General features: G+C 49.2%; 1 protein-coding gene across 1 annotated transcript; it reads right to left on the bottom strand.

Annotated features, from left to right (window-relative positions):
* Nucleotides 1–525: 525 nt before the first annotated feature.
* lamp5 (lysosomal associated membrane protein family member 5) lies at nucleotides 526–7,546 on the bottom strand. The gene is made up of 6 exons (XM_038806435.1): nucleotides 7,087–7,546; nucleotides 6,030–6,202; nucleotides 3,374–3,505; nucleotides 2,504–2,609; nucleotides 1,586–1,774; nucleotides 526–1,296 (listed from the first exon to the last, which is right to left on the bottom strand). The coding sequence occupies exons 1-6, from the start codon at nucleotides 7,172–7,174 to the stop codon at nucleotides 1,118–1,120; spliced, it is 867 nt and encodes a 288-aa protein (XP_038662363.1). The 5' UTR covers nucleotides 7,175–7,546; the 3' UTR covers nucleotides 526–1,117.
* Between the last annotated feature and the right edge of the window lie 16,730 nt (nucleotides 7,547–24,276).

Below are 24,276 nucleotides of genomic sequence, written 5' to 3'. Positions count from 1 at the left end.
CACGTTCCAGATGGATCCTAACGCATGTTAGATATTATCTGCATATTCCCCGAAGGTATAGATCTAACATATATATATCCACTTGAAAGATGCATTTGTGCTCCTCCCCCCCCCCTCCCAGCCCCCAAAATAATCGGTATGTGTAAAACTTACCTCTCTGCACCTCCTCACAATATAACCTTGTTTTCCTGAAAACTGGAAGGGTGTCACCAAGAATTTCTGACATGTTTAACCACACAAGCACCGGGTGTGAGTCCCTGTTTGAAATGCTGAACCTTTCCAGCCGCCACTTGTCCAGAGCGAAGGGAATTCGCGACCATTCCTGAGTAGTAGATGATCTGTGTTGAACCCGGCAGCGACCTCCCTGAAGCGGCGTTCAGTCTGAGCCCCGGACCCGCGCTCAAGTTCCCCAATGTACAATATATTCGCCCAAACTTAAAAACAAGAACGCGAAGCAAGCTGACTCCCAGGCCGCAGAATAAAACAATTCTGAATGAATCCAGAGATGAAACCCCAAGACACCAGTTTAAAAAAAACACATGATTTCGATTTATTTCATGAGCTTAACTCGCATTCCGGACCATGAGCTGAACAATTTTGCATTCCTCCCCCCCCCCCCCCCCCCCCCAATGAATGGCCTGAAACAGCAATGACAATATGTACATTTCACTGATGATCCGAGCTTGCCCTGACTACAGTATATCAGCAAAAAGCATGTGAAGGAACCGAATTCAATTGGACCTTCTGATTAATGGCAGTTTCGAAATAATTGCAGCAATGTAACTTTCCAACAAGTAATGCCTATACACTGACATCGAATTCGTAAACTTGCAATCGTTTTAAATGGTGCTTTGATCTAATGTGACGGTGTTGGTGAAGATGCTGCCTCTGCAGCCTCCGCGGATGCCATTCCTAACTTCAATCAAACCGAGAGCTTTAAACTATGTACAGCAACACACCGGGGCCGTTTGTATTTACACAGTCCTGCATTGTACACAGGGTTCTCCGGGTGAATGGGTGGCAATTGGCTGTTGTGGGTGGAATGGGAAGGCTGCAGCAGGTTTGCTTGTGCTATTTGGCTGCGAGATTCCGCCCATCTCCTCCCCTCTGTCTACGGTTACATATGTTTGTACTCGGTCCTGTCTCTGGGTAACTGCACTTGGCTGCTGGCGGTGAGTTTGTGGTGGATGTGGTACACGGCCAGGATCACGACAATGAGGAGTCCCAGGGTCAGTCCCAGAATCAGGGGCAGAGTCTCCTCTAACTGCTCCTGCTCGTCCACGGCACACTTCGAGGCTGAGGGAGAAAATACAGGCAACAAGAAATCAACATCTGGAAATGCAAACATCTGCCGGCAAATATCTTGTGTTCAACTTTTAACCTATATCAATACAGATATACTTTAAAAACAATTAGAGCTCAATGTGAGACTTGGGTCAGGTATATTTTTTGGGCCAATTCTAAATATAAATGCACCATATGCTTGCTGACAAAAGTTATCCACATTCGAATCTTTTCAATGCCCCAAGTCAGAATTGAACACGAGCGAAGGTCAGTGTGGGCGAGACTCCACTCCCGCTCTTACCTTCGCTAAATATGAAGTCGCGCTTGATGCCGAACGGCTGGATGTGGATCTGAGACAGGATGATGGCCACCACTTTCTGGTGGTCACTGGAGATGAGGGAGATGGTTTCCTGAGCCTCGCATTTGTACGACCTGCCCGCCGGGGTGACAAAGAGAGACAGACGGCGAGATGTGGCCGTGTGCCTGCCGCCTGCAGAAAGAAATCCTCGTTCATCCGGGGGCAATTTTCAAGCGACACACCTCCCCCACCAAAAAAAACCTCTCTTACAACAGAGAGAACACCATCTAAAATAGACCGAACGCTATAAATAGCTCCAAGCACAAGACAGGTTACAGGGGTAAATGTTTGCGAGGGCAATATTTTGTGAATATTGGTTATATTCTAAGGTACATTTCATGGTTAAAACCATCTTAAATGTGGAAAAGTGCTAATTCCATGTACAATGTGTTGTCAGCGTGATTTAAATCTAACCTTTCATTCCTAGCCTGTCTCTACATTGGTTTATGTCTAACCGAGAATGTAAGATAGTCCAGCAATTTTGGACGCCCGAAATGTGCACCGTTTGGTGTATTTTTCCTACTCAATTTTTAAAAATGGTACTATCCACATATTCCTGATGTGATGGTTCTGGGAATGTGTTCCTGGGTTCAATTGGCCCTTTCCACAAATCTGCTCAGTCACGGTGGGTGATCAGGGGCCAGGCACTTATTGAAGATAATTCAGGAATGGCCCCAGCTTCTCAATGAAACCTGCTCGTGTTGCAGTTGAAGCAATGATATTTAACTGTCTGTTGGGAATCTCGAAGCAGTAACTTCAAGCGCATTCCCAAATCCCGGACGATTGTGATTGGAAAGCGGGGGCGAGAATTGTGCTAGTTTAGCACCGCGTTCAGAGAGGGAATCTTAATAACCAACTCACTGCTCGCCGCGTCCTTGAAGTGGCCGGGATCAGATAGGTCGTAAACGAATTGAATCTTGTTAATTTTCCAGGAATGGTCTTGCCTTGTTGACATGTTGCGCGTCTCCTGTAAGAAGTCCAAAGATGTCCTATCACAAGACGATAATGCACCAGATTGTATGAAATGCCTACTTTACAGATCTCAAATCAAACCTATTAATAACACCCACAGCCCTGGCCACATTGACCTGGATCCTTCCGGATTTGCAAAGTTATTTGCCACTGCAACTCGCTTGTTTGGGCACCTGGAGAGACGATTGGTCAACCGGGAATGGGGAAACAAATCCGGTATCCTGCAGGATCCTGAAAATACAAGAAATGCTGGGAACACTCCGCAGGTCTGGCAGCTTCTGTGGCGACAGGTTTATCCAGGTCTGTGACCTTTCATCAGGGAATTGGGAGCAGCACCTCACATCTGAATTGGGCACAGTTCCCACCTAACATTGAGTTTCACCATTTCAACTCTGCCCCCTTTTGCGATTATTTAGGGGGGGGGGTGTCTATCTCCATTTCCCTTTCTGACCCTCGGTGATTAAACCCTCCTATCTCTGCAGCCCCCCGGGACCTTCCTTTGGTCCGTGTGCCACGCAGTCCTGGCTCTAACCTCTGACACTTCCACTTTCCCAGTCCTGGTGAAGGGTCACTGACTTGCTTTCTCTCTCAATCTCTCCACACATGCTGCCAGCATTTGTTCTGCCTTTTTACTCTGCTGGTCCTCGGGATCCGGGCATCTTCTCCCGCCGGATTCTGCCCAAGAGGCAGCTTGGCTGAGTGAGCGTCCCTCTGGGCTAGAGCACTTCTACTTCCAGTGGTGGAAGAGAGTCAATTTACCTTCACAAAAAAGAGCGTAAAGCTGTAGGCACTGTCCAGCCAGGAAATCTGCAATTCCGACTCGTTGTTCCCACATTTTCCCATCACCTCTGCTCCACGTGGAATCGAAACATCGGCTTGTTCTGTAATGAGCTGAAGGCCACACAAGGTCAAACGTGGAGTCAAACATGTGTCAAATGAGAAATTGAAAGGTGAAATGAACAAGGCCAGTGAAATAAGTGAAAGATACAATGCGCGAATATCTTAAGAGCATAGATTTAACACAATTGGGGGGGGGGGTGTTGGTCTGCTAATTTCAATTAGGACGTTATCGAATATGTGTGTTGCGTGCTGCGTGTTGAATGCTTTGTGTGTGTGTTTTATGCTTTGGCATGTGTATGTTGCGTGTGTTGTATGCTGTGTGGTATGTTGTGAGTGTTTGTATGTTTTATGTGTGTTATATGTTGTGTGTGTGGTGTATGTGATGTATGCTTCGTCTGAGTGATGTATGTTGCGTGTGTGTGTGGTATGTTGTATGTGTGGTATGTTGTGCATGTGTTGCATGTTTTGTGCTTATGTTGTGTGTGTGGTGTGTATGGTGTATGTTGTGCATGTGTTGCATGCTGTGTGTGTGGTGTGTGTTGTGAATTAGGTTCTGTGTTCTGTTTGTTTTATGTTGTGTGTGCTCTGTGTTTTGTATGTTGTGTGTGGTGTGTGTTTGTAGTGTATGTTGTGTGTGGTGTGTGTTGTATGTAGTGCATGTGGTGTGTGTTGTATGTAGTGCATGTTGTGTGTTGTGTGTAGTATGTAGTGCATGTTGTGTGTGTGTTGTATGTAGTGCATGTGTGTGTGGTGTGTTGAATGTTATGTGTGTTGTATGGTATGTGTGTGTTGTATGGTGTGTGTGTGTGTTGTATGGTGTGTGTGTTGTATGCTGTATGTGTGTTTTGTATGTTGTGTGTGTTGTATGCTGTGTGTGTTGTATGGTGTGTGTGTTGCATGGTGTGTGTGTTGTATGGTGTGTTGTACGGTGTGTCTGTTGTTCGGTGTGTGGCGGGTGTGTTGTATGTTGCATGTGTATGTTGTATGGCATGTGTTGTATGGTGTGTGTTGTATGTATGTGTTGCATGGTGTGTTTTGTACGGTGTGTGTGTTGTATAGTGTGCATTTTGTATGGTGTGTGCGTTGTATGGTGTGTGTTATGTGGTGTATGGTCTGTGCTGTATGTTGTGTGTTGTATAGTGCGTGTGTTGCATGGTGTGTGTTGTATTGTGTGTGTGTTATATGGTGTGTATGTTGTATGGTGTGCATTGTATGGTGTGTGTTGTATGGCGTATATGTTGTATGGCGTGTGTGTTGCATGGTGTGTGTTGTATGGTGTGTGTGTTGTATGGTGTGTGTTGTATGGTTTGTGTTGTACGGTGTGTGTTTTATGGTGTGTGTATTGTATGGCATGTGTGTTGTGTGTTGTATGGTGCATGTGTGTGTTGTATGGTGTGTGTTGTATGTGGGTGTGTGTTGCATGGTGTGTGTTGTACGATGTGTGTGTGTGTGTTGCATGGTGTGTGTTGTACGGTGTGTGTGTGTTGTATGGTGTGTATTTTGTATGGTGTGTGTGTTATATGGTGTGTGTTGTATGGTGTATATGTTGTATGATGTGTGTGTTGTATGGTGTGTGTTGTATGGTGTGTTTTGGATGTTGTGTGTATGTGTTGTATGGTTTGTATTGTATATTGTGTGTATGTGTTGTATGGTATGTATTGTATGTTGTATGTATGTGTTGTATGGTATGTATTGTATGTTGTGTGTTGTATGATGTGTGCATTTTGTATGGCATGTGTGTTATATGGTGCGTGTTGTATGGTGTATATGTTGTATGATGTGTGTGTTGTATGGTGTGTGTTGTGTGGCGTATGTTGTTGTATAGTGTGTGTTGTATGGTGTGTGCATTGTATGGTGTGTGTTGTGTGTTGTATGGTCTGTGCTGTATGTTGTGTGTTGTATGGTGTGTGTTGAATGTTGTGTGTATGTGTTGTATGGTTTGTATTGTATGTTGTGTGTATGTGTTGTATGGTATGTATTGTATGTTGTATGTATGTGTTGTATGGTGTGTATTGTATGTTGTGTGTTGTATGATGCGTGTGTTGCATGGTGTCTGTTGTATGGCGTGTGTGTGTTGTGTGGTGTGTGTTGTATGGTGTGTTGTATGGTTTGTGTTGTACGGTGTGTGTTTTACGGTGTGTATTGTATGGCATGTGTGTTGTGTGTTGTATGGTGCATGTGTGAATTGTATGGCATGTGTTGTGTGTTGTATGTGGGTGTGTGTTGCACGGTGTGTGTTGTACGGTGTGTGTTGCATGGTGTGTGTTGTACAGTGTGTGTATGAGTTGTATGGTGTGCATTTTGTATGGTGCATGTGTTAAACGGTGTGTGCTGTATGGCGTATATGTTGTATGATGTGTGTATTGTATGGTGTGTGTTGTGTGGCGTATGTTGTTGTATAGTGTGTGTTGTATGGTGTGTGCATTGTATGGTGTGTTTTGTGCGTTGCATGGTGTGTGTTGCATGGTGTGTGTTTTGTGTATGTGTTGTATGGTATGTGTTGTATGTTGTGTGTATGTGTCGTATGGTATGTATTGTACATTGTATGTATGTGTTGTGTGGTGTATCCACATACATCCACATAGTTACTGGCCCGTGCATCATAGGCGACACTGAATTTCGCTGCAAACTCCGCCATCAGGCACGTCGTCCCGTTTTCCCGAACCACAAAAATATCTTTATAGGGATCGGTCGAAAGCCCGGAAAGATTCTCAGTCTCCAGTTCCGCAGCGGCCCCCGGCAGGACATCTGTGAAAAAGTGACAAGATGTCTCACATTTCCACCAAACACAAAAAGCTCCGTGAACATTGTTTTTCCCGAGACACACACAACATTTAAACACGACTCGTTCCGTAACGATTTATTGACTGGTTCTGTGAAGCCAGTGATTCGATGTTAGAAAATGTAAGGAAATGGTTGCAGCCTTTGCATCTTCCAAAGGGGAGATGAACAGGAGGGAAAGTCAAACATGTTCAGCCCCAATGATGCCAGTTTAACGGAGGAGTGCAGGGGGGGGGGGGGGGGGGGGGGGCTGCTGTACTTCACTGTCCCGGCCAGGCACAGCTAACAGCCCGGTCCAGCCAACCTGCCAAGCTGACCGACTCACATTCACTTCCCACACACATTTCCCGCAAACAGCCTCTGACATCAATCTTCTCACTTTGCAAATACAATTGTGCCGTCTGCTTTTACCTCAATCCGGATTCAGAAGTACCCGGGGACGCCATTGGGGTTTCCCCTCTGAAGACTGCAGTACTTTCTCCAAATGCAATTCATGGCGATAAATCGGTTCACTTACTGAGCAGGGTAAGACATCCTTCCACTCAATGAGACCCGATACTTTCTGTGTCTCAGTCTGTTCACAATGAGAACGGTTAATGTGAACCCAGCGGGGGAAAAAAAAATCTTTCAGTTCTCCAAGGGTTAATATGTGTAAAACTGCGGATAATGCTTAGCTGGTCGGTTCTGATACCTTTATACATGTTCTTAACACATTTCAAGCCAGTGACATAACCTTAAAAGAGATTTGCCTTGATTGAGTCCACAGATCCCCCCCATACATTATGTTTGTGTAAAATGTCCAATCTCTCGGTGCCCGTGCAGTATCATTGCCTTTTCCAGTATGTACTCACTCAGAATGAAGGCTAGTATGTGCAGTGCTGCTGGGCTGAAGTGATGGTGGCTCCTGCTCGTTTCCATGCTGGACTGCAGCTCGGACATCTGCACTGCTGAGTAAACGCTGAGTGTCCTCCTATCCCAGAGCCAGCGGCTCACTCTGATACCTGGCCAGGAATGAAGTGGCTCAACCTCGAGTCAGGCGCTGTCCCTCTGCCGGATTTGGGGCTTTGTGCTGCCTCCGCGAGGAGATGGCTGTCGAATGGATTTTGAAATACGCAGAGCGGTGCTGAGGAATCCCAGAGTGGATTCTTTGGTGCAGTGTGACTATCAGAGAGCAGCGCCCCGGCACTGTGGCAGAGGCTTTCCTGGAAGCGTTGAGGACTCAGGGCTCTGTGGTGGAGCTGTGTTCTGTGGCGGAGCTGAGCTCTGTGGCGGAGCTGTGCTCTGTGATAGAGCTGCGCTCTATGATGGAGCTGAGCTCTGTGGTAAAGCTGAGCTCTGTGATAGAGCTGCGCTCTATGATGGAGCTGAGCTCTGTGGTGGAGCTGAGCTCTGTGATGGAGCTGAGCTCTTTTTATATAGAACATAGAACAGTACAGAACAGGCCCTTCGGCCCTCGATGTTGTGCCGAGCAATGATCACCCTACTCAAACCCACGTATCCACCCTATACCCGTAACCCAACAACCTTACTTTTTTAGGACACTACGGGCAATTTAGCATGGCCAATCCACCTAACCTGCACATCTTTGGACTGTGGGAGGAAACCGGAGCACCCGGAGGAAACCCACGCACACACGGGGAGGACGTGCAGACTCCGCACAGACAGTGACCCAGCCGGGAACCGAACCTGGGACCCTGGAGCTGTGAAGCATTTATGCTAACCACCATGCTACCGTGCTGTCTCTGTGGTGGAGCTGCGCTCTATGTGGGAGCTGAGCTCTGTGGTGGAGCTGAGCTCTGTGGTGGAGCTGTGCTCTGTGGTGGAGCTGAGCTCTGTGGTGGAGCTGTGCTCTGTAATGGAGCTGAGCTCTCTGATGGAGCTGAGCTTTGTTATGGAGCTGTGCTGAGGTTTCTGTGATGAAGCTGAGTTCTGTGGCAGAGCTGAGCTCTGTGATGGAGCTATGCACAAGGCTCTGTGGCGCAACTGTGCTCAGGGCACTGTGGTAGAGCTATGCTCTGTGATGCAGCTGGGCTCTATGGTGGAGCTGCGCTCAGGGCTCTGTGGTGGAGCTGTGCTCTGTGGTGGAGGTATTCTCTGTGGTGGAGCTGTGCTCTCAGGTGGAGCTGTGCTCAATGGTGGAACTGTGCTCTATGGCGGAGTTATGCTCAGGGCTCTGTCGTGAATCTCTGCTCGGTGCTCTGTGGCGGAGCCTTGCTCAGGGGTCTTTGGTGGAGCTGTACTCAGGGCTCTGTGGTGGAGCTGTGCTCTGTGGCGGAGCTGTGCTCTCTGGTGCAGCTGTGCTCATTGCTCTGTGATGGAGCTGTGCTCTGTGATGGAGCTGTGCTCAGGGGTCTGTGATGGAGCTGTGCTCAGTTTTCTATGGTGGAGCTATGCTCAGGCACTGTGGCAGAGCTGAGCTCTGTAGTGGAGCTGTGCTCGGACTCTGTTGTGGGGCTGTGTTCAGGGATCTGTGGGATGTAGCTGTGCTCTGTTGTGGAGCTTACGTCAGTGCTCCGTGGTGGAGCTGTGCTCTGTGGTGGAGCTGTGCTCAGTGCTCTGTGGTGGAGTTCTGCCCTTTGGTGGAGCCCTGCTAAGTGCTCCGTGGTGGTGCTGTGCTCTGTGGTGAAGCTGTGCTCCAGCTCCACGACAGAGTACAGCTCCATCACAGAGCCCAGAGCACAGCTCCATCACTGAGCCCTGAGCACAGCTCCATCACAGAGCATAGCTCCACTTCAGAGCCCATAGCACAGCTTCACCACAGAGCACAGCACCACCACGGAGCACTTAGCAGGGCTCCACCAAAGGGCAGAACTACACCACAGAGCACTGAGCATAGCTCCACTACAGAGACTTGAGCACAGCTCCATCACAGAGCCCTGAGCACAGCTCTGTCACAGAGCACTGAGCATAGCTCCACCTCAGTGCTCGGGGCGCTGTGGCTCAGCTGTGCTCTGTGGTGGTGCTGCGCTCAGGGCTCTGTGATGGAGCTGCGCTCATGGATCTTTGGTGGAGCTGCGCTCAGGGCTCTGTGTTGGAGCTATGTTTTGTGATGTAGCTGTGCTCTATGGTGGAGCTGCGCTCAGGGCTCTGTGGTGGAGCTGTGCTCTGATGGAGCTGTGCTCAGGAATCTGTGATGGAGTTGTGCTCTGTGATAGAGCTATGCTCTGTGGTGGAGCTGAGCTCAGGGCACTGTGGTGGAGCTGTGCTCTGTGGTGGAGCTATGCTCTGTGATGGAGCTGTGCTCAGGGCTCTGTGGTGGAGCTGTGCTCTGTGGTGGAACTGTGGTCAGGGCTATGTGGTGGAGCTGTGCTCTGTGATGGTGCTGTGCTCTGTGGTGGAGCTGTGCTCGGGACTCTGTGATGGAGTTGTGCTCCCTATTGGAGCTGTGCTCATGGCTCTGTGGCGGAGCTGAGTTCTGTGGTCAGAGCTCTGTGGCTGAACAATGCTGAGGGCTCTGTGGTGGAGCAGTGCTAAGGGCTCTGTCGTGGAGCTATGCTGAGGGCTCTGTGGTGGAGCTGTGCTAATGGCTCTGTAGCGGAGCTGTGTTCATGGCTCTGTGGCGGAGCTGTGCTAAGACGCTCTGTGGCGGAGCTATACTAAGGGCTCTGTGGCAAAGTTTTGCTGAGGGCTCTGTCGTGGAGCTGTGCTAATGGCTCTGTGGTGGAGCTATGCAAAGGGCTCTGTGGCGGAGCTGTGCTAAGGGCTCTGTGGCGGAGTTATACTAAAGGCTCTGTCGCGGAGCTATGCTGAGGGCTCTGTCGTGGAGCTGTGCTAAAGGCTCTGTGGCGGAGCTATACTAAGGGCTCTGTGGCGGAGCTGTGCTAAAGGCTCTGTGGCGGAGCTATACTAAAGGCTCTGTGGCAGAGCTGTGTTCAGTTCTCTGTGGTGGAGCAGAGAAGTGTGGCTCGTGCTATTGCACCAACGCATCGCATGGGCTGCCAACGAGCCCACACAATCGCAGCCAACACCTCCGTATGTCACGACTCCCGGAAATACATCCATTGGGGACAGTTTTATTTCTAAATTTCACAGCTTCGTCCAAACTATGAGAATAAGTCTCCAGAAATGGGCCATTCGGGATGGTTTATTTTGTGGTTCCAAACAGGTAAAACATCCTGATACAGGCTGGAGATGTGCAGAGAACCGTGTGCAGGGACCCTCTTCAATCGAATAATTATGATGACTCAGGTTAAGCTTACAGGAATGTTTATTGGGTTTAAACACGATTTTCATGTGACTTCTATGAAACCATTTACATTTCACAAGTATCTCGCGATAACATATATATATTTCTCATTTAGAACACTTCGGGTCGCAAAAATCCGCCTTTATTCAATATAAAGCATTGAAATTCTCGCTAACAGAGCAAATCTATCACTGAGGGTTTACTTTTTCATGTTGCATTAAGCATTTCAAACTCCTGCGATATATTGCTAGAATAGAACTTCGCTGAGAGTTAGAGAAATCCTCACCTATTTCACGTTACAAGTGGTGTTCAGATAAAGGCAGCAGCAGATCTGGACTAAATCCCAGAATTTTAATGTTAACACGACAACATTTGGCAGAAAATCTGCTTGAAAGTCGGCAGTTCATTGATACAGAAAGCTGGTCGAGGCGACATTGTAGAGAGGTGAACCCAGCTCACACCAAAGGCACAGTTGACATTAGTACTGGGCAGCTCTGATAGCCAGTTATTAATCTGCCGCTTCACAGTGTTGGACACAGAGGCACGAGGCGAGGAATATGCTGTTCTGCAAGTTCATATTGTCGATGCCAGCACGAATCTGTGGAAGTGATGGAAAGTGAATCCAGGAGTAACCAGCTTCGAAATATTGAGGAAGTCTGTTAAAAGGAGGAATCTGATCCATTCTCTTCAAAAGAACATTCCGGCGTCTTTGGGAGGTGAGGTCAATTGGAGAGTTCCAGCAAGGGGCTAGTACAGGCACGATGGGTCCATGGCCTCTTCCTGTGCCGCATGTACGGTTGTGCCCAGTAACCACATCCTCCCTTGAGCAGAAAGTTGTGTTCAAGAATTCACTCCAGATTGCAGTCTGGGATGGGTTGCAGCCTCACTGGGAGAGATGCCTGTGTTCTCCCCCCCACTGTGTGCACCCCCTCTCCGGGAGAGAGCCTGAGAAGCAGGCTGGCCTTGAAGCAACGAGCTGACCAATGTCCAGAGGGCAGCTTCTCCCCTGGCGCGGCGTGTCCCTGTGCAGGAATTACTGCTCGGTGAATTCACACTGCACGGCGCTCATGCTGTCGATGCTGCTGTTGTTGGAGAGCTGTGGGTGAGTCCTGCTCACTGGGAAGGTCTCTGAACGGGACAGCCCGCGGACGGCAGCACTGCCCCCCTCCTCCTGGTCCCTGCTGCCTTTCCCAAAGTCGGGCAAAGTGAAGCGCCGGAGCAGCTTGTTGCCCAGGCTGGCGATAGCGGTGGGCAGCCCTCTCCGGGCAGCAGCTCCAGGCTGGCAGGGGGGCAGCAGCTTGCCCGGGGCCCAGGGGGACAGGGCGCTGGAGGGCAGGCTGCACCTCTTCTGGTGATAACTCTGCTCGAAGCCGGGCAGCCCCGGGCTGGCCTTGCGCTGCGGGGCAGGGGGTGCTGCAGCCCCCCTGATGGGGGTGAGCAGGATGCCCAGGGCGTTGCTGCCTGCTGCAGGCTGGCACCACGGGCTGGCTGCACCCCGGGCCGGCCGCGGGGAGTAAGGGGCTGCGCTCCTCACCGTGGACACATCCGAGAAGTGGGTGAGAGGCGGCAGGAGGCCGGCATACTGCACACTGCCGGAGCGGAGCCGCGATTTGGGAGACTGGGGGCTCTGGGAGAGCGAAGTGACTGGATCCTGATCCCTTTCCTCCTCGTCAATGGAGCCCATGGACTCCAGGCGCGTCCGGAGAGCTACAGCTCTGATCCTGTCCTTGACCCTGTCCCTATCCTTATCCCTGTCCTTATCCCTATCCCTGTCCCTATCCCTATCCCTGTCCTTATCCCTGTCCTTATCCCTGTCCCTATCCTTATCCCTGACCCTGTCCCTATCCTTATCCCTGTCCTTATCTCTGTCCTTATCCCTATCCCTGTCCTTATCCTTATCCCTGTCCTTATCCCTGTCCCTATCCTTATCCCTGACCGTGTCCCTATCCTTATCCCTGTCCTTATCCCTGTCCTTATCCCTATCCCTGTCCCTATCCCTGTCCCTATCCATGTCCTTATCCCTGTCCCTATCCCTGTCCTTATCCCTGTCCCTATCCTTATCCCTGTCCTTATCCCTGTCCCTATCCTTATCCCTGACCCTGTCCCTATCCTTATCCCTGTCCTTATCTCTGTCCTTATCCCTGTCCCTATCCGTGTCCTTATCCCTGTCCCTATCCTTATCCCTGTCCTTATCCCTGTCCCTATCCTTATCCCTGTCCTTATCTCTGTCCCTATCCTTATCCCTGTCCTTATCCCTGTCCCTATCCTTACTCCTGCCCCAGTCCCTGACCCAATCCTTATCCGTGACCCTGTCCTTGTCCCTGAAGTCGTCCCTATCCTTGACCCAATTCTTGTCCTTATCCCTGTCTATGTCCCTGTCTTTATCCCTGACCCAATCCTTGTCCCTGTCTCTGTCCCAGTCCTGGCCCCTGAGTTGCCCTGTATCCTGGCAGGGGGGCAGCTGGACCCTCTCTGCCCCCCTGCGGGGCGCAGAGCCCAGAGCCAGGACACAGTGGCGGTGCCCCAGGAAGCTGGCCACCCGCCTGGCAGAGTTCCCCACCAGGTTGGGCCGCTCAATGTCCAGCCCCAGGCGCTTGAAGGCTCTGACCAGGAAGGCGAGCACCTCCCCGTGGCCGGACGCGGCAGCGTACAGGAGCGGGGTGTTGCCCCACAGGTCGGCCAGCTCGGGGTCGGCGTTGTGCTGCACCAGCAGCCGCACGGCGTCCAGGAAGCCGCGCTCGCAGGCCAGGCTGAGCGGGGTGCGCCCTGCCCCGTCGCGGCTGTTGACCTGGGCTCCCCTCTCCAGCAGGAGGCGCATGAAGCGGCCCCGGGCTCCCGGCAGCGGCAGCAGCACCGAGCACATGAGCGGGGTGCGGGCACCCTCGCCCCGCCACTCCACAATCCGGTCCTCCACAGCGTCCAGCAGGAAGCGAGCCAAGTGCATCTGCTCCTTGGAGATGGCATCAAGCAGCGCCCGGCTGCCACTCTCCTCCCCCGGGCTCCGGCTGCCACTCTCCTCCCCCGGGCTCCGGCTGGCTGCTGGCTCCATGTGTGGCCCTCCCTCCTCCCCTCCTGCTGCTCCGGACCCGGGCAGATTCCGCTTATTTATACAGCCAGCCCCTCTCTACAACACCATCACCGGGGCAACACTCAAACTGGCTGGCAGCAGGGCCAATTTGCATAGCCATTCTGGAGTTTGAAACAGGCTGTTGGCTCAGACAGCTCCCTGCCCTCTCCAACCTGCGGATATTGGACAAAAGTACATCACCACATCCCCATTCTCTGATCAGTGCTGCTTCCTTCAAACTCCCGTCCATGGCCAACACGTGCCATCTACGCTCACACACAGCCACACATTGTCCCATACTGACACACACAGACACACACACACCCATACTCATACTGACACACAGACACACACACAGACACACACTCATACTGACTCGCACACACCCATACTGATACTGACACACACAGACACGCACACACCCATACTGATACTGACACACACAGCCACACACACCCATACTGATACTGACACACACCGACACACACACACCCATACTGATACTGACACACACAGACACACACACAGCCACACATTGTCCCATACTGATACTGACACACACAGACACACACACACCCATACTCATACTGACACGCACACACCCATACTGATACTGACACACACAGACACACACACACCCATACTGATACTGACACACACCGACACACACACACCCATACTGATACTGACACACACAGCCACACACACCCATACTGATACTGACACACACACCCATACTGATACTGACACACACCGACACACACAGCCATACTGATACTGACACACACCGACACACACACACAGCCACACACACCCATACTGATACTGACACACACCGACACACACACAGCCACACACACCCATACTCATACCGACACACACAGCCATATTGATACTGACACACACCGACACACACACACCCATACTGATACTGACACACACCGACACACACACACCCATACTGATACTGACACACACAGCCACACACACCCATACTGATACTGACACACACCGACACACACACACCCATACTCATACTGACACGCACACACCCATACTGATACTGACACACGCCGACACACACACACCCATACTGATACTGACACACACACAGCCACACACACCCATACTGATACTGACACACACCGACACACACACAGGCACACACACCCATACTGATACTGACACACACCGACACACACACAGCCACAAATTGTCCCATACTGATACTGACACACACCGACACACACACACAGCCACACACACCCATACTGATACTGACACACACAGACACACCCATACTGACACACTGACACACACACATCCATACTGACTGACACACACACCCATACTGACACACACACACCGACACACACCCATACTGACACACACACACCCATACTGACACACACACACCCATACTGACACACTGACACACATACACCCATACTGACACACACACCCATACTGACTGACACACACACCCATACTGACACACACACACCGACACACACCCATACTGACACACACACACCCATACTTACACACACACACCCATACTGACACACACACACACCCATACTGACACACACACACCCATACTGACACACGCACACACACACCCACACTGACATACACACACCCATACTGACACACACACACCGACATACACCCATACTGACACACACACACTGACACACACCCATACTGACACACGCACACACACCCATACTGACACACGCACACACACCCATACTGACACACACCACAGTTACTGACTCACACCACAGTTACTGACACACACCACAGTTACTGACACACACCACAGTTACTGACACACACCACAGTTACTGACACACACCACAGTTACTGACTCACACCACAGTTACTGACTCACACCACAGTTACTGACACACACCACAGTTACTGACACACACCACAGTTACTGACACACACCACAGTTACTGACTCACACCACAGTTACTGACACACACCACAGTTACTGACTGACACCACAGTTACTGACTGACACCACAGTTACTGACACACACCACAGTTACTGACTCACACCACAGTTACTGACACACACCACAGTTACTGACACACACCACAGTTACTGACACACACCACAGTTACTGACTGACACCACAGTTACTGACTCACACCACAGTTACTGACACACACCACAGTTACTGACTCACACCACAGTTACTGACACACACCACAGTTACTGACTCACACCACAGTTACTGACACACACCACAGTTACTGACACACACCACAGTTACTGACACACACACACACATACTGACACACACACACCGACACACACACACCAACACACACACCCATACTGACACACACACACACTGACACACACACCCATACTGACACACACATACCCATACTGACACACACACACACACCGACACACACCCATACTGACACACACACACCCATACTGACCCCCACACACACACCCATACTGACACACACACCCATACTGACACACACACCTATACTGACAACACACACCTATACCGACACACACACACACACCAACACACACCCATATTGACACACACACACCCATACTGACACACACACACCGACACACACCCATACTGACACACACACCTATACTGACATACACACACACCCATACTGACACACACACACCCATACTGACACACACACCCATACTGACACACACACCTATACTGACAACACACACCTATACTGACACACACACACACACCAACACACACCCATACTGACACACACTCACCGACACACACCCATACTGACACACACACCTATACTGACATACACACACACCCATACTGACACACACACACCCATACTGACACACACACACCCACCGATCACACACCCATACTGACACACACACCCATACTGACACACACACACACCGACACATACCCATACTGACACACACACACCGACACACACACCTATACTGACACACACACACCGACACACACACCCATACTGACACACACCGACACACACCCATACTGACACACACACACCCATACTAACACACACACCTATACTGACACACACACAGACACACACCCATACTGACACACACACCTATACTGACACACACACCTATACTGACACACACACACCCAGACTGACAGACACACACACCGACACACACCCATACTGACACACACACACCCACCGACACACCCATACTGACACACAGACACCGACACACACACCCATACTGACACACACCGACACACACACCTATACTGACACACACACACACACCGACACATACCCATACTGACACACACACACCGACACACACCCCTATACTGACACACACACACCCATACTGACACACACACACCCATACTGACACACACCGACACACACACATCGACATGCACACACACTGCAACACACACACCGATGCGCACACACACCAACACATACACTGACACACACACCGACACGCACACACACAGACACGCACATAGGCACACACACCAACATGCACACAGGCACACACACCAAGACGCACACTCACACACACCGACATATACACCGACATGCACACAGGCGGGTGCGGTACGTTTCAGCGCCGCCGTTTCAGCGCCGCCGTTTCAGCACCGCCGTTTCAGCGCCAGGACTTTTCAGCGCCAGGACTTTTCAGCGCCAGAAAAAAAAAAATTCTCCAATGTTGTCATATAGTTATGACAGAACTTTACAAATCTGTAAGTTCATAAAATGAAATAAAACTCAAGTGTTAACAAAATGTTTTTATTGTAAAAGATCCACTTATAAAGATCCAAAAACAGTACATTAAAACAATTTACAAATCTGTAAGTTCATAAAATCAATCATTAAAAAGAAAGTTCATTGGACATTCATTGGATATTCATTAGAAAAAACGCATTTAGTTTGTTAAATTGTGCCCTACTGAACGAAGGTAGTCAATTTCATTCCTGCTGCCATATTCGGAAACAATTTTCAATATCCTCTCATCAGCTTTTCTATATTTAAGTAATTTTAATTGAGGTTCATTGCCACTAAAAGTTTCTCGAAGTGCTCGTCTCTTCCCTTTTGAACATGCTTAAGGACATCAATGAACTTCCAGATAGTTGGGTGTGACATTAACAGTTCACTTTTCAATCTCCTGTTGGCCGCCTCAGCATAGTTATTTGTTCTGTCATCCCCATCTAATGTTCTTTGATACATATTCCACATCTCGGTAGGAAATAAAGGACTTCGTCTGCCTGCTCCTCGGCGATTAGGACGGCCGATATAATTGTCTTCGAAATAGTTTAAAACCGGAATTAACTCCTCCGGTAAATTACCTGCTAAAGAATCCACGTGACTGTCAAGGTCGTCAACTGGCACAAAACATAGGGCAGTTATCATTTTCGAATGTAATGCAAAATCGGGATTGCTCTTATATAAACGCATGAGACCAAAACCACTTATCTGCCTAAGTATATTTTGAGACAGATGAAAAAGGCAGCCTCTTACTTCTATATTGGGGAAGGAGTCTTTCATGGCGGTAAAAGCAGCGCGTTCAAAATCACAATTGATAATGGCAGGTCCTGCATTTGTAATCATCTCTTTTACCATCGCAAACAACATCATATAGGTTGCATACTGTTTGTTTTATAAAAGCGCGTACAATACAGGGTGAACTCCGTTATTTTTCCTAACCATGATGATATAAACTTGATAAAATAGGTGTGGTGCTACCGCAAATGTTCCGTCAGCATACCAAGTCGTGGAAGTTGCCATGTGTTCTAACCAACTCTCTCTCCCAAATATAATAATCCGTTCGTTGTTCGTACCACTATCCTTTAAACAGAAATTTTCCTCGGTTTCTGGGGTGGGTTTATACATCATGTATTCATGAGGTAACTGAAGCTCTTGAATCGATCTTGGATTATCGGGGACCTGATTAACTTCGTCTCGTTTTCTACGAATAATTTTTCGCATTGCCTGCCTGTTTGGTAACTGTGCCATACCTGCCACGGACATTTTTTCAATGCACTTGTTGATAATCGTACTTGGAGGCTCACAAGTCTTTTCAGCCCGGTCTCTCGTATCAGTTATGACCTTTTCCACTTCGATAGCAACTGCAGATGGGGGATGAGTATGTTCGTTGATCTTTTCGATCACCTCTCTTTCTAACGTGTGAATGAGGGCCTTGCACCTACCATCCTCATGGCATCGCCAAAACTTAACTTGCTTTTGTTTCTTGCTGTCTTTGTTGAAACGATATATAAAACCTTCATGACAGAACTTCTCTCTGCCTCGCTTGCTTTTCACTGATTCAGCAATGGGTTTAAAGATATGGAACTTACCAAATTTATCAAAAGAAATTTACCAAATAACTACGTAAGTATAAAAAGCTTGTTAAAAAAATCTAACATTATCTAAACAGTAATCATAATAAAACTCCAACAAAATCTAAAGACAGTTAGAACGATGAAACGACCAAATAACTAAGTGTAAAAGCTGGTATACCTGTGTCATACCTGTGACCATACTCAAGAATGATTTCTGAATGAATGAGCGCTGAAACGGCAGCGCTGAAACGTCGGCGCTGAACTGTCCCATTCCCCACACAGGCACACACACCAAATATCGATACACATACACACATCAGAAGAAGAGGCCGAAGACCTGAAGAAGGAGCCGTGCTCCGAAAGCTCGTGTTTGAAACAAACCTGTTGGACTTTAACCTGGTGTTGTAAGACTTCTTAACATACACACATCGACACACACACCGATGCGCACACACACCGACACGTACACACATTGACACACACTGATGCGCACACACACCAACACATACACTGACATACATGACACACACACCAACACACAATGACACACACAAACAATGACATACACACACCGACACACACACACACCGACACACACAAACAATGACATACACACCCCGACAAACACACACACCGACACACACACACCAACACACCGACACACACATACCAACACAGGCACACCCCTACACACACACAAACCCTGACACGCATACCAACAAACACACTGACAGACACACACTGATCCACACAGGCATACACACCGACACGCACGCCCATACTGACACACACACACCGACACGCACACACACATTGACACACACACATACACGCCGATGCGCACACACACCAACACATACACTGACACACACACACACCAACACGCACACACACACACTGACACACACACCGACACGCACAAACACATCGACACACACACACACACACCGACACACACACCCATACTGACAGACACACACCCATACTGAAACACACACACCGACACACACACCCATACTGACAGACACACACCGACATACACCCATACTGACACACACACACCGACACACACACCCATACTGACACACACACCGACACGCACACATACACACACACCGACACGCACACACATATCGACATACACACACACACCGATACGCACACACAGCAACACATACACTGACAGACACACCGACACGCACACACACACCGACACGCACACACACATCGACACACACACACACCGATAAGCACACACACCAACACATACACTGACACACACGACACACACACTGACACACACACACGGACACACACACCGGCACACACACATCGACACACACACACACCGATAAGCTCACACACCAACACATACACTGACACACACGACACACACACTGACACACACACACCGGCACACACACATCGACACACACCGATGCGCACACACAGCAACACATACACTGACACACACACCGACACACACACTGACACACACACTGACACACACACCGACACACACACACACATTGACACACACGCACACGGACACACACATTGACACACACACACACTGATACGCACATGATACACACACCGATACACACACACACCAACTCACTGACACACACATACCAACACAGGCTCACCCCTACATACACAAACCCTGACACACACAACGCCACACACGCACTGACAGACACACACTGATCCACACAGATACACACACACACACGCACCCATACTGACACACACACACAGACACACACCGATGCGCACACACACCAACACATACACTGACGCACACACACACCGACACGCACACACATCGACACACACCCACACCAATGCACACACACACCAACACATACACTGACACACACAACACACACACCGACACGCACACTCACACACCGACACGCACACACACATCAACACACACACACACCCTGATGCGCACACACACCAACACATACACTGACACACACGACACACACACCGACACACACATCGACACACACCGATGCGCGCACACACCAACACATACACTGACACACACACCGACACACACAATGACACACACAAACACCGACACACACACACACCGACACACACACACACCGACACACAATGACACGCACACACATGGGCACACACACACACCAACACACACACACACACTGGCACATACACGATACACACACACCGACACACACATACCAACACAGGCACACCCCTACACACACAAACCCTGACACACACCGACATACACACTGGCAGACACACACTGATCCACACAGACATACACACCGATGCACACTGACCCACACACACACATATCAACACATACACAGACACACGTAGATCAACATTTACACAGACACACACTGACACACACACCACACAGATCAACATACAGAGACACACACACACAGATCAACACATGCACCGCCACACATAGAACAACCCACACACACCAACACACAGGCAGACACACACACAGACAGATCAACGCACAGACACATACACACACTGAAACACACAGATCAACGCACACACACCAACATACACACAAGACACACACTGACACACACAGACACACACAGATACACATAGATCAACACACACACCGACACACAAACTGACACATACACAGACAGATCAACACACACACTGATACATGCACACACAGAAACACTCATACAGATCAACACACACCAACACAGGCATACACACTAACACACACATTGACACACACACACACAACCAATACACCCATTGACACACACACCAATACACCCATTGACACACACACACACACATTGACAGACACACACACACATTGACACACACACCAATACACACACTAACACACACATTGACACACGCATACACACACCAACACACACATACACCGGCACACACAGACACACAGCCACACAGATCCATACACACTGAAACACACACACCAATACAATCATTGACACACACACACTGACACACACACACACAATTCAACACGCAAACACCCAAAAAGACGGCCACCTACCCACACCCACATCAACATACACACAGACAGAAACACACACGCAGACACCCATCGACACACATAAACATAGATACAATGCAGACAGACACAGACACAGTTACAGGCACACACGGATAACTCACACATATCCACACTGACACAGACATACACACAAAGACACACATTCACACACAGACACACACTCACATACAGGCACACTCTCTCACACAAACACACACACAGACAATCAGACACAAAGACGGCCATCGGCACACATGCATACTGGCACACACTGTCATACACAGACAGCCATACACCTCATACAGGCACAGATGTACACACGCATTATACACACACACACACACAGACATGCACACTGACAGACATATACACACAATCACACACAGGCACAAACACAAATATCCAGACACATACAAACACATACACCCACAGACACAAACAGACAGAAAGACTCACACACACACACAGTCATATCATTATAGAACATGGAGACCATTTAGTCCATTGCACTTCTGTTGGCTCTTTGACTGTTCCATCATCCCACTCCACTGCCTCCACCCCAGTCCTCTTGTCTCTGGCTGCTTCTCTGTTCAGGTTTTTTAAATGTGTTGATGGGATGTGGATGTGGGCTAGCATTTGTTGCCCATTCCTAATTGCCCACTGGCTTGCTCGGCCATTTAAGAGTCAACCACGTTGCTGTGGGTCTGGAGTCACATGTTGGTCAGACCAGGTAAGGACGGCAGATTTCCTTCCCTAGAGGGCATTAGTGAACCAGATGGGTTTTTACAACAATCGACAATGATTTCATGGTCATCATTAGACTTTCAAATCCAGATTTTTATTGAATGCAAATTTTACCATCTGCCATGGTGGGATTTGAAGCTTGGAGCATTGACCTGGCTGGCAATACCACTGTGCCACCGCCTCCCCAGTGCTGTGGTTAGCATGCTTACTGCTGAGTGAGGAAGTGGCATGTTCAACTCCCGCTGCGGGGCTCAATGTACAAATCTCAGTGAAGAACTGAGAGCGTGCTGCATGGTTGGAGGCGTGATCTTTTGACCGGACATTATACTAAAGGCCAATCAGCCTGCTCAGATTGGTGGAAAGGATCCCACAGCACCATCTCAAACAAGAGCGGGGGTGGGGGGGGGGGGGGGGGGGGGGGTGGGGGGGGGGGGGGGGTTCTCTCCAGTGTTCTGACCAATATTTATCCTCCAATCCACATCACAAAAAACAGATGATCTGGGTCATTGTTACATTGCTGAATGTGGGAGCTTGCTGTGCACAAACTGCCTGCTACATTTCCTACATTGCAACAGCACTTACATTTCAAAGGTACTTAACTGGCCGGAAAGCTCTTTAGGATGTCCTGGGTTGTGAAATGTGCTTTGTAAATGTATTTTTAAAATAAGTACAGGGCAGTCCTCAATATGAATTTACTCCAAGGGGTTGGATGAAATCTACTCAGTCTTTAAAAAGAGCAGCAAAGCTTTAATACCCTTGTCTTAGTTTGGGGGCAATTTAAACAAAATTCGCCATTGGGAAGCTGAAGAGCTGAAGATGCAATGCCTGCGTTACTCCCCCCACCCCATCCCCGCCATTACACCCCCCCCCCCCCCCCCCCATCCCCACCCTGACATTTCTCCCCCATCCCCTGACATTAGTGTTTAAAAGCATTAAAAGCATGTTGGGATGTTGTAAAACTATGTCACACCCATCCCCTGGATTTCCAAGCTTCAAGTGAAATAAAGGAGTTACCTGAATCCACATCTCTGCAAACTTAGCAAGCGTAGATCTTCAATGCATTTTATTTATTTCTTATCACATGAATCCGCGACTTCACTAAAGACTTTTTTTCACAATATGTATCCACTTTATCAGTTTCTATATTGCAATGTGCTATGATTGGTCACAGCGCTTGTTGGGGAGGAGCTTTAGATGGAAGTCCAGGATTCCCCACATGTTGTGGAGATTTAACTTTGCCTTAATGTCGTTTACAGGTTTCCTGCCCAGACTAACAGGTTTCCATTCGAGTGGGGAGGACCTGGGAAACAGGCTGCAGGAATAAGGAGAGGCAACTGATCCATGGTCACAGTGGGAGGGGGTGGGGAGGCAGCTGTTGGCTCCAAACCCCAGGTGGGGAGGGATAATCTCTAATCTGGGAGGGGTGGGGAAAGTCTGATCCCTGAGCCCAGATGTCTTTGAAAGAAATGAAATGAAATGAAAATCGCTTATTGTCACAAGTAGGCTTCAAATGAAGTTACCGTGAAAAGCCCCTAGTCGCCACTTCCGGCGCCTGTTCGGGGAGGCTGGAATTGAACCCGCGCTGCTGGCCTGCCTTGGTCTGCTTTAAAAGCCAGCAATTTAGGTCTGTGGGAGGGGTTGATGGGG

This window comes from Scyliorhinus canicula, chromosome 1, assembly GCF_902713615.1.
Source record: "Scyliorhinus canicula chromosome 1, sScyCan1.1, whole genome shotgun sequence".
In the NCBI taxonomy this organism is placed as follows: domain Eukaryota; kingdom Metazoa; phylum Chordata; class Chondrichthyes; order Carcharhiniformes; family Scyliorhinidae; genus Scyliorhinus; species Scyliorhinus canicula.
The sequence above is the reverse complement of the archived record's forward strand: the minus strand, read 5'-3'. Positions and strand labels throughout refer to the sequence as shown.

Excerpts from the sequence above, each read along its gene's own strand:
- lamp5 (XM_038806435.1), bottom strand. The coding sequence starts at position 7,174 with ATGTCCGAGCTGCAGTCCAGCATGGAAACGAGCAGGAGCCACCATCAC. Across the intron at positions 6,203-7,086 it reads CATACTAGCCTTCATTCTGA|ATGTCCTGCCGGGGGCCGCT; the intron begins GTGAGTACATAC and ends ACTTTTTCACAG. Across the intron at positions 1,775-2,503 it reads CTTCAAGGACGCGGCGAGCA|GCGGCAGGCACACGGCCACA; the intron begins GTGAGTTGGTTA and ends TTCTTTCTGCAG.